Source organism: Nicrophorus vespilloides, unplaced genomic scaffold, assembly GCF_001412225.1.
Source record: "Nicrophorus vespilloides isolate i.1.1-1 unplaced genomic scaffold, Nicve_v1.0, whole genome shotgun sequence".
Taxonomy (NCBI): domain Eukaryota; kingdom Metazoa; phylum Arthropoda; class Insecta; order Coleoptera; family Silphidae; genus Nicrophorus; species Nicrophorus vespilloides.
The window spans coordinates 102,573-120,749 of record NW_017096267.1 but is presented as its reverse complement, the minus strand read 5'-3'; the positions used below and the strand labels follow the sequence as shown (position 1 = coordinate 120,749).

Sequence of the window (18,177 nt, the reverse complement as noted above, 5' to 3'; positions counted from 1 at the left end):
TAACAAGTTAGAGCTTTTAGAATTTTGTACGTAAGTCCGGGAGTTCGTAAGTCCTGTATTTTGAAATAATTTATTAATATTTCACTCTATTATGAAGAATTTATCTATAATATTTATAGTATAAAAAAGTCGTAAATAAAAAGCAAATAGTATGTTTTTTTTAATAATGGAATAAAGGGCGAAACAAAGAGGGTTTGCTGCAAGTACTTTGCTTTTGACAAAGGAAAATATAAAAATTCTTTAAAACTATCCCCGGTTTTATGTCCGATCCATTCTATTATTTGCGTGGAGAGTGCGGTTTTATACATTTTTTTTTCCAGACAGTTTTTTTTGTCTGCATGTTTGAGAGGTGGGGTGTTCGTCGGAGGGTGGTGAAATTGTGGATAAGGTGGTGTCGGGTCATCGGAATTGAATTTACGAGTCCGAATTCGCTCGAGGGGGAGCCGCGAAGATGCCATATATTATTTTTAAATTTGTCACAAACGTATGGCCGGGTTAGGGGTATATATGCACGCATATTTTTTTCCTTTCCACTTCCAATGGGAGGGCGGGTTTTCGCATGTTTTCCTTTTCTGGTGAGTAAGAATATGCGGAGTCTGCAATGGAGAGATAGTGGTATCAATTTATATTTTCATTTGATGGCCGATCTCATCCACTCTCTCTCATGCATACACATGGATTGATACACGCACACGTTCTCTCCCCAAACACGGCGTATGATGCGTGAAGATCCAATATTTTGCATGATGTGTGTGAAATTTCGTTCGCGATCCGAGGGGTTTATTTAAAGTAGCATCGCATGTGTTGCGGAATATGCATTTCTATATATATATAGAGAGAGAATGTATATGTATATAGTATAGTATAAAAAGATAGGAAGGACTTGTAAGTCTTCTGGTATTAATTTAAGATTTTTGATGGTAAATTATGTGCACTTCCTCGACGGCATAAACTCGCAACATCTGTGACCCAAATAGCGGATTCGTAAAATATTGGATTATTGGGTTTGTCGTGGCTAGGGCCGTAGCTTGCTTGCTTGCTTCATTACTTGCCTCTACCAGAATTTATCGCTATGTACGGCTGCTTCGACCCATGTTAAAACACATTTTATAATGTCTATATCAACCATCCCTTATTGTCATATTTATACACACAGCAGCTTCGATTTACAATGTAAACTTGCAATTATTTATTATTATTTTTTAACTGTAAATCAGATAGTAAACACATATTATTAACAAATTTGTAAACCTGTACAAATAAGTATTCATCAAAAAACCGTAGAAAATCAAACCCACTTATAATATAGTTAATACATAGCATAGTCTGGCTTTGATTAACTTACTTATAGTCAAAACAAACTAAATTTTAATTGAGCAAAATTATTTTGGTATACATTCCTTTTTTCTTTGATATGGTTAATTATATGTGTTTTTACAGTTCTCGATTAGTCCGGTTCCAAATAGTGCGAGATATTGGCGGAACCGATTGCCTACACTATACGACATATCACGGTATTCATATTTTGAAAAAAAAAAACACATTTTAATTATGTAAAATAAATAAAAAATATATATTTTGAGTAAATAATTACCCAACTTTCAATAACTATATCTTAAAGTAAAACGTAACTCGAGAAATGGATGAATTGTACAAAAATTTAGAATCATGAATGATCTCGTCTTTTGGTCTTAAATAAATATGTTAAAAAATAAATTAATTTGATACTATACAAAATAGTATTTTTTATGAAATAATTTATAACTTTTTAATAATCTACTAAGAATTAAATCTCATTGAAATTGGCGTTATATGAAGTTAATCAATTAATGAGTAAAATGCAAACAAAATTAAAATTATATAATAATAAATGAAACATAAAATGATATTATTAATAAGTCAAATTTCAATATTATTATTTTATATTAAAGCAAAACTTAAGTTCAATGATGAATAAAATATACAAAAATGTGGATTCGCGAACATCGATTGACTATGGATATTCGATGACAACTTGTTTTCCAGTTGTTCGTTTTTCGTCCTCCTGTTTCTGTGTCCGTTGCAAATATGCCACCCAGATGGAGAACAAAGCAAGGACTTAAAATATGATATTTATAAACATGTTTATTGAGGTGGTAAGTGAACAAAGGCTTGGCCGACTGACGGCTTTCCGCACTTTTGAGCAGCGACATCGATGTGCCGTTTTGACAGCCGACTCCGTAGAAAGAGAGACAGAGAGAGATTTCCAACGGCAGCAACGCCGAGGAGGTTCTTTAATATCGGTATTAAATAACAAGACGAGAAAAAAAGACTAGTGGATACGTGTATATGCGATTCAAGCATTTTCACTTTCCACTGGGATTAGCTCAATTTGTCGCCATATGTTATATTATAAACGATGTCATAAAAATGCTATTTTGCATAAACATGAAATCCAACTTCTTATATTGAGATATATCATTTGAAGATTATTACAATTTTTTATAAAAATAATTTACGAGATGAAGAAAATTGTTGATTTACATTTAATTTTAAAAATAATATTGTCATATGTGTATTTTACAAATTGTAATCAAATCTACAACTTTATTTTTTTTACTATAATTATGAAAGCAGTATTAAAACATGTATGATAAATATAAAAATATAGTATTTTTTAAACTTTGTTGATTTTTATAAAAGTAATCAAATTTATAGCTTTTAAAGAATTAGTTCAAAATACTAATCTACTATTATATTTTATATAACAGCGGAAAAAACTGCGGTCAACAACCCTTTGTATGTCTTTACGAGCGTGTATACAAGAAATTATGTTTATTATTATTTTGCATAAAATATTGTTAAAAAAAAGTCTTTCGTCTGAAGGGCTTTAGAAACAAAGCTGCGAGAAGTATCATCGCACATCCCATCCGCAACATTCTGTTTCCATTGGAACGGAATGATTTTCGCTCAATATTTCATACACATATATAAAAGGGGAAAAAAACATATTTTATGAAAACCTACCCCACTGTTTTATACGGCGATATCAAAGCTGAGTTGCCCGAATAACTTTTTTCGGTACATTTCACGATAAAACACAGAGTTTTCCACCCTGAAATCCCCGAGAGAGTAGCTTATTGATATCGTATTTATAGGTATTATAGATTCTGTCGGCTGATTGAATGTTTATGTACTCTGAAGGAGGGGGGCCACCACCCGAAAAGGCGACCACCCTTAGACTTCGCAGAGGAGAAAGGGACAACGAACAAAAAAAAACCGTGCATGTGGCAAAATAAAACAGAGAGTACTTCCATGTTCAGCACCGGAATTATATGGCATATGTAAATCACATTTTCCTCCTGCATTTCTCTCCACTTTTCTTGGAGAAACCATCCCATATTTCCCTTATTTTATTGTATACAGTACAATGGCATTGTCCATTTTTTCTTTTTCTTTTCTTGTCGGCAAAGAAAAGATTCCGGATAATTATTTCTCCATTTTTTTTTGTCGAAAGCATATGAAAAGGAGATTTATATTACGTTATTCGCAGAGAATAATTGCAAATTTTAATAGAATTTAACTGATCTTTAATAAATCTTATTTATTTACCTGCTGTATTTTCATTTGCGCGCAATAATTACAAAACGTGCGTTGAACGATGATTCGATGTAAAAAATAGGTGGCAAAAAAATTGTGTACTGCGGTAACTCAAAGCCTGATCAAGCGAGTAACCCGCAATTGCTGTTTTTTCTTAGTAGAACACTAAGTAACAAGAATTACAACTGAAAGCAAGGCTGTTAATTAATAAATAGTAACGTTTCTTTTAAATATTCAATAAAAATAAAATAATTAAGGAATAATCGAAAAACTTTTACGACATTTAAACATTTTTTATAATAGCATAAAAATAACAATAATTTAAATTATGTTAAATTGAAAATTTACTATTCAATTTCAAATAATAAGAACAATAAGAATAAATAATTCTAATGATATGAATAAAAAGTATAATTAATAAAGCACAAGCTGACTCAAATTAATTAATGAAAAGTTAAGTAACTTAGTTAATTAAGGTTTGATAATTGATTATATATATTTGGTGCTTGTATGTGTGAAATATATATGAATTTGTTTGATAATAAAATAATTAAATATAATGTTTGCCATCTTCGTTCTTGCATCGACTAAGGCTATAATTAACAACTCAAGGTTGTTATGAGAAGCACCTTGCTCAGGTGCATTTAATAATAAGTAATTTCAACTTATTCAATTCATTTTTTTCTATAAATTGTAATTGTAGAAGCTGAAGTTACGGAAACTGAATTTGTTTTATTTGTATGGTGTTTGTTGAATTGAATAGAATAGAATTTCGCAGTGACAATGTGTTAGATGAATGCTATGTTGCAGAAGGACGAAAAATTAATTAAATTTTATGTTATCCAAGCGGACGTAGGAGATAAAATAAAGTGTATATTGGTGTAATAACACAATGAAGACAATTGGCTTTTCTCTCTTAAATATTTGCGATGATGTGTGTAATAAAAATTGATACCTGCAACGGCGTCCATCCGAGTGTGTGTATGTATGTGTCTGTATACGCGAAAGAAGGGAAAAAAGGGCAGAAATAGAATTGTTATCGTGTTGCGTTCAGTTCGGTAGGGTGGGTCGTAAAATAGGGGTGCTTTAGCGCCGTGGAATCTCTCCGAATCAAGTTTTATTGGCCGAAAAGCCAAAGATATGTGTGCGTGTTTTTTTTCCTTCTTTTCTCTCTCCATGTTCATCTTCTTCTTTCCTCGCTGCTCTATGACTGATAGCTTTTATATGTATTGTCCAGTTCTTTGGATTCTCCACCCCAAGGGAATCATCCGCGCGCTCCCCCTCCTCTGTTTTTATCACCTACAGATTCCAAGGAATAAAAATATGACGTCCAATCAAAGGTTTATAGGTGTCTTTCAGATGTCGAGAGTCAGCAAAGGCAAATAAACATTTCTCATACGTACGCGCGCAATGGCATATAATACCGAGATAGGTGGTGTATAATGGTTTTCAATCTTCGGAGGTTGGCGTCCCGCAGAGGGTTAGCATTAGGCCGCAGCCAGCGCGACGGGAGATCGCGATCCATATACTAAGGTTGCAACTAATTATAACACTCATTACCGAAGTTTATTAATCAATGTTCAATGGATCTCTCACTCCGAGTAGAGCGAGAGCGAGACGGAGGACCAATCTTTCCTCTTATTATATATCGATTTTGCGGACATATTTCATTTCTTCCTTATGAATCTTCCTTTCGATGTCTTTCCGTTTTTTTTATTTCTTCTTCTTAGTTTTTGTTCATCTTATTCTTTTCTTGTTCTTTCTCTCGGAGCCTGGAATGTTTGCGTTTCCTCATTTCGGTGGTGGCCAGCTTACGAGGGGTTATTTATGTGAAGACCACCAGCAGGCGGCGCCTCTTTGAGACGCACCGGACCAAATAGGCTGCTTATTACCTTCCTTTGTGAAACTGTCATATCCACTCATCCTCTCCAATGATTAATACCATTCCCAATATCTACAGGTAATTAAATATATATGCGCGCATGAAAAATTGGAACATGTATAATATATATATACACACATGCCTATACGTATTCGACCGACGAGTATCTTGTATGGAAAGAGAAAAACCATGGTATGCGAGAAGTCCTCTTTTTCTCTTCGACAATTATTAAATAACGGCTCGTCCGATACAGTTTCATAAATAACATAAATATGCTAAAGAAAAACATTCATAACGACAACAACACGAACTTGAAAGATTATGAGTGACATTCAATTAACGTAATCATTTTTTTTTATTACGTTCAATTATAATCTCTTAAAATACAATTTTCCCGTTACTACTTACAATCAAGTAAATTACAGTAAACGTTTAAAATATCATTATAATTCAAAATTATTTGCATGCATCTTCCCAATTACAATTATTTCAATATAGTAAAATTACTCTTAAATAATAGTAATTTAAATTACATTTTTACTATATTATGAATTAATATTATAATGTATATAAAGTTTGTTTATTAATTCCTTTTAAAATTTATATAGTTTTTTTAATGATTAAGCTTTTTTTTTAAGGATTGATTGTATAATAGAATAATATTTGTGTCATTTCATTTACAATTTATTTCTTTTATTAATAGCGTTATTTCATTCTCTAATTTACTTATAATTTATTTTTCTTAAAACATTGCTTTTTTCTTTCTATTAATTATTTGATAATTACATTGACAATTTTAGACAAATAAATCGAATTATTCTTTTGCTGTGGAAAATAGTTGTAACATCTTTTTAATCATATTTATCAGAATTAGATATTTATTTTATCAATCATAAAATCTTACTCTTATTACATTACAAGGCAAAAGAAAAATTCATAAAAAATATTTAAATAAACATAAATTCCTTTAAAGTAAATACTAACATTTGTTTCGTTTTTTTTTTGTGTATACTCTGCAGCCTCCATTTCGGATCTTATTTACCCTACTACTATTAACGAGATGCACGATTCCTGAATTCGTGACTGGCTCTTGATTTTCATGAAAGAATTTCAGATTTATCTGCTTTTAAAAATAGACCCTGTAGATTTGTTCTTCGCATGGTTAGGAAGAGAATTTTAGTATCTTTTGAAAGAAAATAGTTTAGATTCTTTTATCAATGATGTTCAATCATGAGTTATGAATGTTAATATAAAAATATGTGGCATATTGCATAATGTAAGGCAGAGAGCGTGTACAAACCATCATAATTTTGACAGTTGAAATGAACAATGAACTAGTCTGACGTAATTATATGCATAGCATGAATTAATTGAACAATGTATAATGCAGAATGTATGTGAATCATATATAATTTCTCGTAGAAACTTTGTATTTAAATTTTCTACAATTCATTTACTTTTAGTTAAAAATTATTAATATGATTCTTTTATTTTAGCAAATTTAACAAAAAAAAAGTATAATTTTGTCAATTGTTATAATAATTATACCACTAGAATAAGAAAAAATAGACATATTATTAAAACTATAAATATGAATATTCATATATTGAGATTTGTATAAACTAACAATTCTTTCAAAAAAGAACTATTTGAATAAAATTAATTATATTCTATTCAATAAATTATGTATTTAAGTCAATCCAATAATAATAAATCCAATGATATTGAACATCGCTGAGTAAATTATTACTCAACTTTAAATCTGCTGCCCACGTCTATAAAGCAATATGTAAGAACTATGATTGACTTTCTCTTGTCGCGACGTGCAAGGGTCACGGTATTAATGAGTAGCTGAAAGATCATCCATCAGAACTATCACAAAAATATGGCATCCTTACAATCCTCTTTGCGAGCCTTGTTAGCGTCCATTAATTTAGCTAAGACATTGCATCCATATATATATTGACATTGAATTCCGATAACATAAATTATAGACTTAAAAGGTGTATAATAATTTAAATTTGTGTTATATATTAGATTCCTTACAAACTTTGTGAGTTCTGTTAAATCCCTTATATTTTTGTATTTTTTTTTTTAATTTTCTGATTCTTGAAATACTAAATAGAAACTTTGATTTGATTTGATTCTTTGATTTAATTTGATATATTTGAAAAAGAAGATTGTAATGCAATAATATATGTTGAGTATAATTGTTTTGCATTGTAATTTTGGGAATAGATGGATGATTCGGAGTAGGTAGTGTGTAAACTGGAGGGTAGTGTGCATAGATATGTAGATAATGTGCAGAGAGTCGCGGAGTGAGAGTGGAGTCTAGAAAGGTATCGATCATATATCGGCAGAGCCTTCCATCTTGAGAATAATAACCGTGGCTGTGGGCTCGCGCTCTGCAGACGGAGAGACAGAGAAAGAGAGGGAATAAGAGAAAGAGTGAGTGAGAGTGAGAGAGAGAGATGAGAACGAGCCCCGTCTGGCCCTAGCATATAGCATGCGATAAAGCCAGCCTTACTACATATGCAACATTATGCATTATAAACCTGGTATTACCTTTCAAACGCGATTGGCTGCCGCGACAATCATTGTACCAAGTCTAAGCCACTCCCTGGGCTCATTTCCACAGTCAGACGTACAAAAATTACAGGTGAAAATAGCCTTCGTCAAATCCCCACGAACCATCTGACCGACTGTGACTAATACATACATATGTAAATGTGTGACCGAGCGGTCATTATGCTGCACACTTAATAATTATTTACACCCTTCTTTCTTCCTCGCCATGCATTTTTATTAGCCTTCATACATATGTGTGATTGCGCGCATACCAAAATTGCACCCATTAAACCGAACCGAATCCAATTTTAAATTTCACCATTTTCTTTTTTCTTCTCATTTCTTCTCCTTTCTTCCAACATCTATACACCACCTTTCATTTTGTTCAACATTTTAAACACCCTATCAATATACATATCTATAATTTTTGATACTCAAAATATTTTACATAATTTTTTACATTTATAAAAAAAAACATATTTTCTATCCTAGAATAAACTTTTCAAATGATCTACAATCCATTAATTCTAAGCTAAAGTAATATTTCTTATATAATTAACAATATATTTGTTTTTCTTAAAATCTCAATTTTCTAATTGAAACAAATGGAATTCAAATAAATAAAAAATGTAATAAAAATAATATATTAATAATATTTGTCGTTGTTTTTTTTTTTGTTACAGTTTTAGTGCAGAAACGTTTGAGACGCGAACGGAGAGCCAGAAGGCAACTTCAAGAGCAGTTCGAGGTGGAGGTGAAGAGACGTCTTCAGATGGAAGAAGCCCTGAGGGCCGCCGGTGCCGGGGAACAAATACGGATCATAAACGGTAAGACCTCTTGCATCGATAATAGCATTAGAAATCGTCGGATCGATTATTCCTCGCGATGAATAAGTGTGAGAACGTGGAAGTATTTCTAAGCTATTGACATGTGATTGAGTGCAATAATGAGGGAGAGACCTCTTGGAAGGCGAGAGATCGCGAACCAGAAGGAACGTATCTAATTTTGCAAAGCCTGTCTGCCTCCGCTCCGTCTACTCCCCCTTTTCTCAAACTATTTCCCCATTAACAAGTCAATTTATTCATGTCCATTCTTGATGCGACCGAAATTCCACTGACGTACGAACGAAAAATGAAGGAAATCCAATCATTTCATTCATTTGAGATTCAAATTACTTTAAATCAAAGAACGATTATTCTTGCTTTTCGCGACGTATTTCTAATTGCAATTTTAAATGCACTATTTGTCACGACATTCTTGTTCATTTGTTTTCTTTAGATTTAATTTAAATTCCATTTATTTTATTCCCATCTAATATTATTATTAACCAACATTCATTAAAAATACGTACATTGCAAAAAGTACAATTATCTTAAAGTTAATTTTATTAAATTTGGTAAAAATCATTTGAAATTAAAATTACTTTGATTAGTTTTATGGCTGTGAATAAAAAATAATATTATTGAGTACACTAACAATAAATTGAAACTAGTGATGTTACTATAATACAAGCGTATTCTACGTTTGATGTTGGCGCTGCGGATAATCACGTATTTAATTAATTACGAGCTTATTATGTTGAGCACGCTTTCATTGAATAAATCGATTAAGAATATTATTGATTTCACGCGAACTAGAACTAATACTATCTTACAAAAACAATTTTTGAGTAAATTGCACTTAAAGATTCAGTACGCATTATAATATTATATAATAACTGATTAACAATGTATTTGTGAAAAGAATCGAATTGACAACGTCAATTATCTAATATTACGTTAGTAATTGTAATGATTTGAAATAAGTCTTAATATCATGTCATTTAAATATAAATATTTTTAACTTTATTGAAATATTTGGACAAATACGAATTAAAACACATTTTTATGACGAATTTAACATTTGAAGCCATAGGTTCAGATGATTAGAGATTAATTTTAGAAATCCAAATGTCTAAAATTTGTTATCTTTAAATAAATAATATAATTTGTTTTAGATTAGTCAAATTAATTAACAAAAATTAAAATCATGGTACAAATAAGTGAAAAATAATTACCAACCAATATCTGAATATTTTATCAATTTGGAAAAATGATAACATTACATTAGTTATTATTCTCTTTTTCGAAAAATTATCCAAGAATTACATCTTAAGAAAAAAATACATTCACAGATTGTGATCGATAGGTATTTGGAAGAAACTCGTAATTAATACAAATGTAACATAAAAGCAATATAATTTAAAAACGATCAAAAGTACTTTAATTTTAATTAAGATTTTTGAAATTTCGTTTTCGATCAGTCTTAATTATTGAATGATTTCGACAAACATTAATCAAAACGATGAGTTTCCGTTTTTATCGCAAACGTTCCCTCTCTGTCTCCTTCATTATCCTTCGCTCCCTTCACTTTCTTTCTCCTTCTCCGAGTAGATTGAAAATCAATTAACGAAAATAAAATTAAGAACGTTATCTTTCCATTCATCCGGGGTTCCATATGCAAATGAGTGGCGAAAATTAAATTTGGTTCGGAGGATGAATTAGTCATTAGTCATAAGGAAGCGGGAATCAATAGTGGCGGGAGGTTTGTTCCCTAAACATTGGGTACAGTTTACTGTTAATGGGGAGTGTTGATGGAAGGCAAGGAGGATATCTTATATATATAATAATAAGTTAAAATCAATCCTTGAAGCGGATGCCCCGCGGCGTTTGTAAATACAAGGGGTGCGGGTGGGGGGTTTTGGTATGAGCAGCCCGACGGGGCTTGGTTTCAATTCCCATTTCGCGTGGGGAATGATTTGATTGAGCAACGTCACTTACAGTCTGCACAATTACTAAAATGACATTTGTCACCTATTTGTTTTTTTATTTATTTACAGAGAACTTCGCTGCCGACAACGAGCAGAAGCTGAACAACCAGAAGAACAACAACAATTCTGTGCCGAATCAGATACAGGACCGCATCGAGCGTCCGCAGGACAACAGAGATTGCAGCTCTCCCACCAACTATCCCCAGAATCTTCATCAATCCCAACAGCAGCAACAGAGGGAACAGCAACAGCAGCAGGTGACGTCGGAAACGAAACCTTGGGGTTACTCTGGCATAGACCTGATAAATTCCGGCGCCGCATTCTGGCAGAATTATTCTGGTGAGTTTTTTAATTGGAACGCAGCTTATATGTGTCGATTCATTCTGGCCCGGTTAAACGGTTATTTATTGACAATAGGCCACAGTTGCTATATAAATGCTGAAAAGGATTCAATTTACCACTCGCACCGATCCCTGACAATCGTTATTATGTTCGGGTTTCCTTGAAATCGAACCTACATTTGAATGGCGTAACTGATTTTAAGAACCGAAATAGATTCCAAAGGACACACAATGAAGACACCATAATTATACAATTTACAACATTCATTCGTTCGTCGCATTTTATTATCATTATAGCTTCTTAAAATATCAATTATATATTTAATCTAAAGCTTGTCAATAACATCTGAATTGGCTCATAAATATTTAAGCAAAATAATTAAAAGGCTTGACTTGACCTAAAATATATTTAATAGTTTTTATTGATTTGATTTCTATTTGTATAAAAAAAGATACATTCGACATGACGTGACAGAAAACTATATACAAATAAAGTTTTATATAAAATGAAGAAACTAAATAAAGAAAACAATTAATTTCAGTTACAAAAAATAATAAATTAAAGAATTTAAAGTCTGAAAATCTTGATTTAAAGATGTCTTTTATGAAATTTGTCTGTTTTCAACTTTGTAAATAGAATAAAGTAAGCGAATAAGTTGAAAATTTCATAATTTTGTACAGTAATTCATACAGTTCCACTATAATGAAATTGAAGTAACAATTTCTTTTTCTTTGATGTTGACAATAATTATTCTCAAAAACTTAACTTGTACATAATATAATCACATTTAATTAATCTTTTATCTTTCGAGATGTTCCCTTGTCTTTTTTGGTATTACAATATCTAACACGACCGCGTTTCATTTTATTAACTATATTATGCTAAAAGCAGTTTACAATTTAAAAACTAAATTAAAATCCAAAAGCATTAATTGCAATCAATATCTAATTAAAAACCATTCAAAATCATTTATTTTTTATTATTTTAAACAATTTATTATTGCTATAACATCTTTTTGAATATTTCGTAAATTTGTTTTTCTAATAAATTATGAAGAACAATAATAAAGTGCTTGTAATAAGAAATAAAGGAGGAAAATTAGGTTGAAAGAAAATAAAGCAAAGGAAAGGACTTAATTAAAAAGAAGCAAGCGTAATGTTTTGTCGTGCAAATGTGTATGTATGATGTGTAGAATATTAATATTCATATATGTTGTTGTGTTATGTAAGCAACGGAACTCTGGGGAAATTATTCTGCAGCGTTAGTAAGTTCTGCGGGCAGCGAGCAGAACAATATCTCAGGAGTGTCGCAGGAATAATTCCTTGTAGTCGGTACACACATACACGGAGACACACACATAAGGGCATTAGAATTCATAGGGTTGCAATATTAAGGGCGATGCAGCGCGCCTCCCCGACGTCCGTGAGGCGCCATCCACCTTGAAATTAATAATTATTGCAATCGAGCGGCAAAACGTTTGCCATTCTTCAAATGGCATCCAACCACTTCGCAGTAATTGCATTCGCGAAATGAACATCAGATACTCTCACTCTTCTCTTCTGCCGTTACATGGGGGAGGGGTAGTGCGGAAGGACGACCACGAGCGACATCATCTCGGAATCATTAACTGTTTTCGCTTTGATCTCTCGCCGTGGCCAACATTTCTAATTTCCTAATTTATTTTCATTATATTTTTACCCTTTTCTATTCAAATTTGTATCCAACTTTGTACAGAACACAAAACATTTCATAATAAAATTTATATTTTAATAAAATTTATTTATGTTTGATGAATACTATAATACAAATAATTAAAAACAAAAAAAATAATATTAATATGTATAATTATTATGTTCAATTAATAAACTCGTTGTCCCTAAGAAACCTTCTTCTGCGTGAACATGAAATTCATCATACACTTATTTTATAGCTTCAAACCATATACATTATATGTTTTTTAATAGTAATTTGGCGTGCTGTTAACTTTCTGCAATACTATTACTCTTCAGTTATTACATACCTCGGTAACATATTCATATTAGACAAGCTTGAGCAGTTACCCTAAGTACATGCCTTTTTCTTACTACTTTTGAAAGTATCTCAGATAGAGGCATTACAAAATCTGGACTGATATTTAATCATATAAGTAAATTAGTTACGACTTCCATTTATTTATGAAGTCATATACTGCAATTTATATATTTCTTGTATTTTGGCTGATTATTTATTATTTTTTATTGGAAGACAATTATATTAATGCAGATTCCAGTTTTTAAAAGTATACTTCCCAAAAATATGTAAAGTTTTGACTTTATTGAAAATTTTATATTGGAAACAAAAAGTGATTGTATAATAATATTTTTTAATGGAATGTGGATTAATTTATTTGTGTTTTGTATGAGGTAGGAAGAATAAATATGAATAAGTTATTTTGCTCCAATTGTTGAAAACAAAGTAAAAAGTGATGTATATAAAAAGTAAGTAAATAGAAGTCATCGTACTGGATATAATAATTCTCATAAAAAGTTCAAAAATTCCAATGATCATAATATAAAAATGTCAGGAAGAAAAAGTAATCGGTGACTACTGAGAATGCTGATCACCCATCCGTTGGTTTCGTATAATTCGATGTAATTAAAATATCGATTCGCCACGTGAATAAATTAGAGCCGCCTCGATGGGAACCAAGAGGTATCGAGGGGTACAAGAAACAAGGGGATTTGTAAGAAGGATGGAAGTACCATACACACACCAGAAATAAAAAAAAATCGGAGGACAAGAAGGACGAAAACGAAATGGAAAGTCGGCGTTGCTGGAGGTTATAAAAAATATAAGATTTTCGTGTGTAAAACAGGGGATATTTAAAGAGCTGAGTAATGGAAATTATATTAAAAAGAAACGGAAAAAATATCTATATTGGTATATGGAGAGAGAAAGAGACAAAAAGATGGGTGCACAGACGAACTTGAGGCCACTGCGCGGGAAGCAAAGAGAGTTTAAATATAAAATACTAATACTGGGGAGGCGATGCGTGAAATTGAATAAGGTTTTAGCAGGGACACGTGTATATTCATAATAAGAGGAGTTTTCTGCTTTTTGTCTTTTCCTTGTTCGCTGTTGTTTGATCCGCTCGACTCGTGTCTTTCTCTCTCTTTCATGCTCTCTCACTCTTCTGGTGGTGATTAGGTTTAAGGTTCGTTTCGCGATTTTTATTTAGTTCAATTTTAACGGGCTCTCGTCACCCCCTACGGTGAATAAAAAGCGAAAGTCCCTAATTCCAAACGCGTTTTTATACATACAAAAAGTGCAATAAAAAATAAGTAATGTACACGTTTACCAATCAATGTATTTTATTATAGAAGTTACATGGAAACATATTATTTGGATATAAAATACCTAATAATTTCTTCTACATTCACAAAAATATTAATTCAATTTATTTTACATATATTTTTTTTTAATTATTCATTGATTTATGTAAAGTTTACAGTTGTTATGCAATGTTATAAGTAAATATTATAATGTAGAAGTTTATGCAACCAATTTTTATATGGTAAAGAAAATGTTGTTATCAATTGTTGAGTGTTTGAGGAAGGCACATCTTGTTTTAATCAAATTTGAAATGCGTAATTAAACATAACTTGTATGCGTAGGATCGAAACTGTACGAAGATTAAATATAAAACTAGATTGGGTCTAAATTTAGCAGGTCCACGTTAGTTTAGGTGTAGTTGAGTAAAGTAAGGGGCGATCTGTTGTAATTATGGTTAATTCTATGAAATCCTCAGTTCGGTAATGGGGAGTGTTAAGCGGGAGCAGGATGGTGAAGGTGGGGTTTGTACGGTGCGAGGTAATGGCCCTCTAAGGAGAAGGGTTAGAGTTTACAGATAGGACGTAAGGAGAAGAAGTCCTGCGGGAAAGCGTGGACAACGGGAAGCCCCCAAAACTGCTAAACACACGCACAACAATATCAACTAATTACCTATTCATTACGGCTTAAAGTGGCAAGTTGGCTCCGTGAATTATTCCTGGGGTCCGGGGGAGTTCCGGAACTGAGGTAAGACGCAGCGTCCGGAAGGAAGACCCTCTAATGGACGCGCCCGACTAACTACATTAGGATTGATCGGTTCCGGAATTGATCATAGTTAACTAAGTTTATTCATCATTTGGGAAACTCATAAGACGGTCATCCCGGATAATAGTTTATACTTGGAAACTTCAGCTCTCGTTCCCTTCATCTCCGTCCGACCAACACTAATTGATCTATTCAATTAAAATGCATTAAGAAAAAGTCAGACCAAGAGAGAGAGAGAGTTAGAGCAAAAGAGTGAGAAATATAAAGTGATGATGAACTTAGGCGCCAGTGCTACTCCAATAATAATGTCCTCTTTTACCCAACAACGACTCTTCTGGATGGCAATAATAATCTTAGCGCGTGTCTAATGATGCCATTATACACATACCCACTCGCATATATATGTATGTGTGTGTATGTATATATATACGATATGCATTTTAGTCGTCTCTCTCGGAGCACCAGAGAGCTGCTTAATTAGTTACGTGGCCGCATTGTCGATCCTGCCTCGTCATACTTGGCCCATTACACAGCGATCATTACAAATACCACACCATACCTAGCATTCAATTAAAATTTCTTAAAATTTCAATTATTGCCACACCGCTTTGTCCAATGATTGCCTACCGTCCTTTGGCCACCACAAAAGCTCATCACCAAGAAACCTAAACGTTCCAATTATTCACAATCCTCACCATATCTCCCAATATATTATTATAAACATAAAAAAATATAAATTGCTTTAAAGGCAATACAAAAAAGAAACACGGAATAATTTCAAATAACAAAATAAGTGTTTATAAACAAATAATTCCTGTATAATAAATTTGTTCAAAAAATTAACAAATAATTAAAAGATAATATTAAAAACACAATTTGCTTTATAGCAACTCAAAAAATAAGTTATTTTGTATAACAAAAATTAAATAATAATTATAAACTTTTATAGAGACAGGTTTCAGTTAAAATTTAAAATACATGCATTAAATGATGTATAGTGATGATAATACTGTATGTTGTAACACTATTTGTATTCTTTAAAATGAACTGTTAAACAAACATTCTGTTAGGATTGGTTCCAATCCATTTGCGTCATTTCTAGGTTCGAGAAAGATCACCGTGCAGACCGCACCACGTTGAAGACATCTCCGCGGCATCTGTACAAAATCGGAACTTACTTTCTGGACATACCTAGTATGTAAGGTGTAGTCTAAGAATATTTGTTGTATATAGTGATGATCATAATTGCGTGACTTTGAACATTTTAAAAATTACTTATTTAATTCATAAAGCAAAACGTTTCATTATTTCAATTTAAACATATAAATTTAGAGCAAATAGACAATTAGTTCTGATATTCTTCATTCATACAAATGCATATACGAAAAAAATAACTATTAAAATATTGCACAAAAATTATCATATGTATTTTTTTTCTTATATTTTAATTAACATAGAAAAACTCTTATATGTAATATATTTATTATAATTACATAGATTCATCAAGTAAATAGAGTTTTCAATTAAATTTCAAACATTCGATTTGTATGTGTAATTGTATTGTGATTGTCAAGAGAAACAAATTAAATATTTGATGTCATGGAATATGTATGTGTATCAGAAATTCTGAGAATCTATTGTTTGAGTATATTGTGTACGAGGAGGTGGAGGAGTACGGAGTAGGAAGAAGGTTCTGTGCTTTGGCGAAATTTTAATTAAAACCCAATGGATTTGCTTGTGTATTCAAATCCCGTGGTGCAAATGGAATTTAGACAGTCGTAGCTTATAGCTGTTAAGTGACACGGCGGCATAACGAGCCGAGAAATTGCAAACAGCAAAGATAACATCGTGTTAAATAGCCGCCGGTTAGAATCCCTGTTTGGGATAATGGCATTCTGCGGAGTAGATTAACTCCCTGCTAAGCGGTTTGTCTGTCTGTACCGTCCATGCACACTCACACACATACACACACACGCATTCAGAGAGAAACGCGTGTACGTATACATGCATACATACACACACCGACGTAAACACATCAAACCACCCCAACCTTTATATCACGTCATATTTCATCCCCCAAGACCGAACTATAGCACTTCCATGTAGAACCCATCAATAGGAAATTAAATTTAAAATTTTGTTACAGAATCGTTGGCACAGGAACTGGAATTGGAGAGGAAATCCCGGCAGCAGCAAGTCGAACGCGACGTCAAATCACCTCTTCAGGACCGCTCAGCTTACTACAAGAATTCAGTTCTGTTCACGAGCAGTGCGACTTAAATAAACGTGAGACCAAGACGTGAATTTTTATTCCCCAAAACATGAGTATCATACGGTAACATCATAAAAACACAAATTGAATAATAACAGTATAAATATATTATGAATGAAATAATACTAATTAACAAAAAAAAAAAACAACAAACTTCATACAGCTCTGTTTCCAAGAAATGGAGCGATTGTATTAGTTATGTAAATTTCTAGTATAAATAGTTAAGTTAAGCTGTTTCCATGGAAACATCAAGTGTTTCTCTCGTATAAATAATAACTTAGTGTTTAATTACTACAGTGCGCTTTTTAAGCTATAATTATTATTACTTTGAATATGAGAACTTGTAATTGTTAATTTTCGTTTTTAATTCTTAATTATCGTTTTATATTTAAAAAGACTGATTTTTATCGACTTTGTATCGTATACCATATATTCATATATACGAACTCTACTGTCCAAATTTGTTTTTAATTCATTCTGTTTCAACTAATCTGATCTCTGTACTTTTTTTTATTTTGGTACTAACAGTAGTTTTGTATATAACTTAGTGAATGCGAGTTAGATCAAGTATACATTTTCAAAGAAAAAAAAAAACAAAGCCCCATATCTTAAACTTAAAAAAATATACATATATAAATATACATAATAATA

General features: G+C 31.9%; 1 protein-coding gene across 1 annotated transcript; it reads left to right on the top strand.

Moving 5' to 3' along the window:
• Positions 1–8,712: 8,712 nt before the first annotated feature.
• On the top strand, positions 8,713–17,599 carry LOC108556479 (putative uncharacterized protein DDB_G0274435; the record flags this gene model as incomplete). Its single annotated transcript, XM_017912614.1, has 3 exons — positions 8,713–8,856; positions 10,908–11,177; positions 17,401–17,599. Coding segments are annotated over 3 exons (548 nt in total), but the record flags the coding sequence as incomplete, so codon positions are not given.
• Between the last annotated feature and the right edge of the window lie 578 nt (positions 17,600–18,177).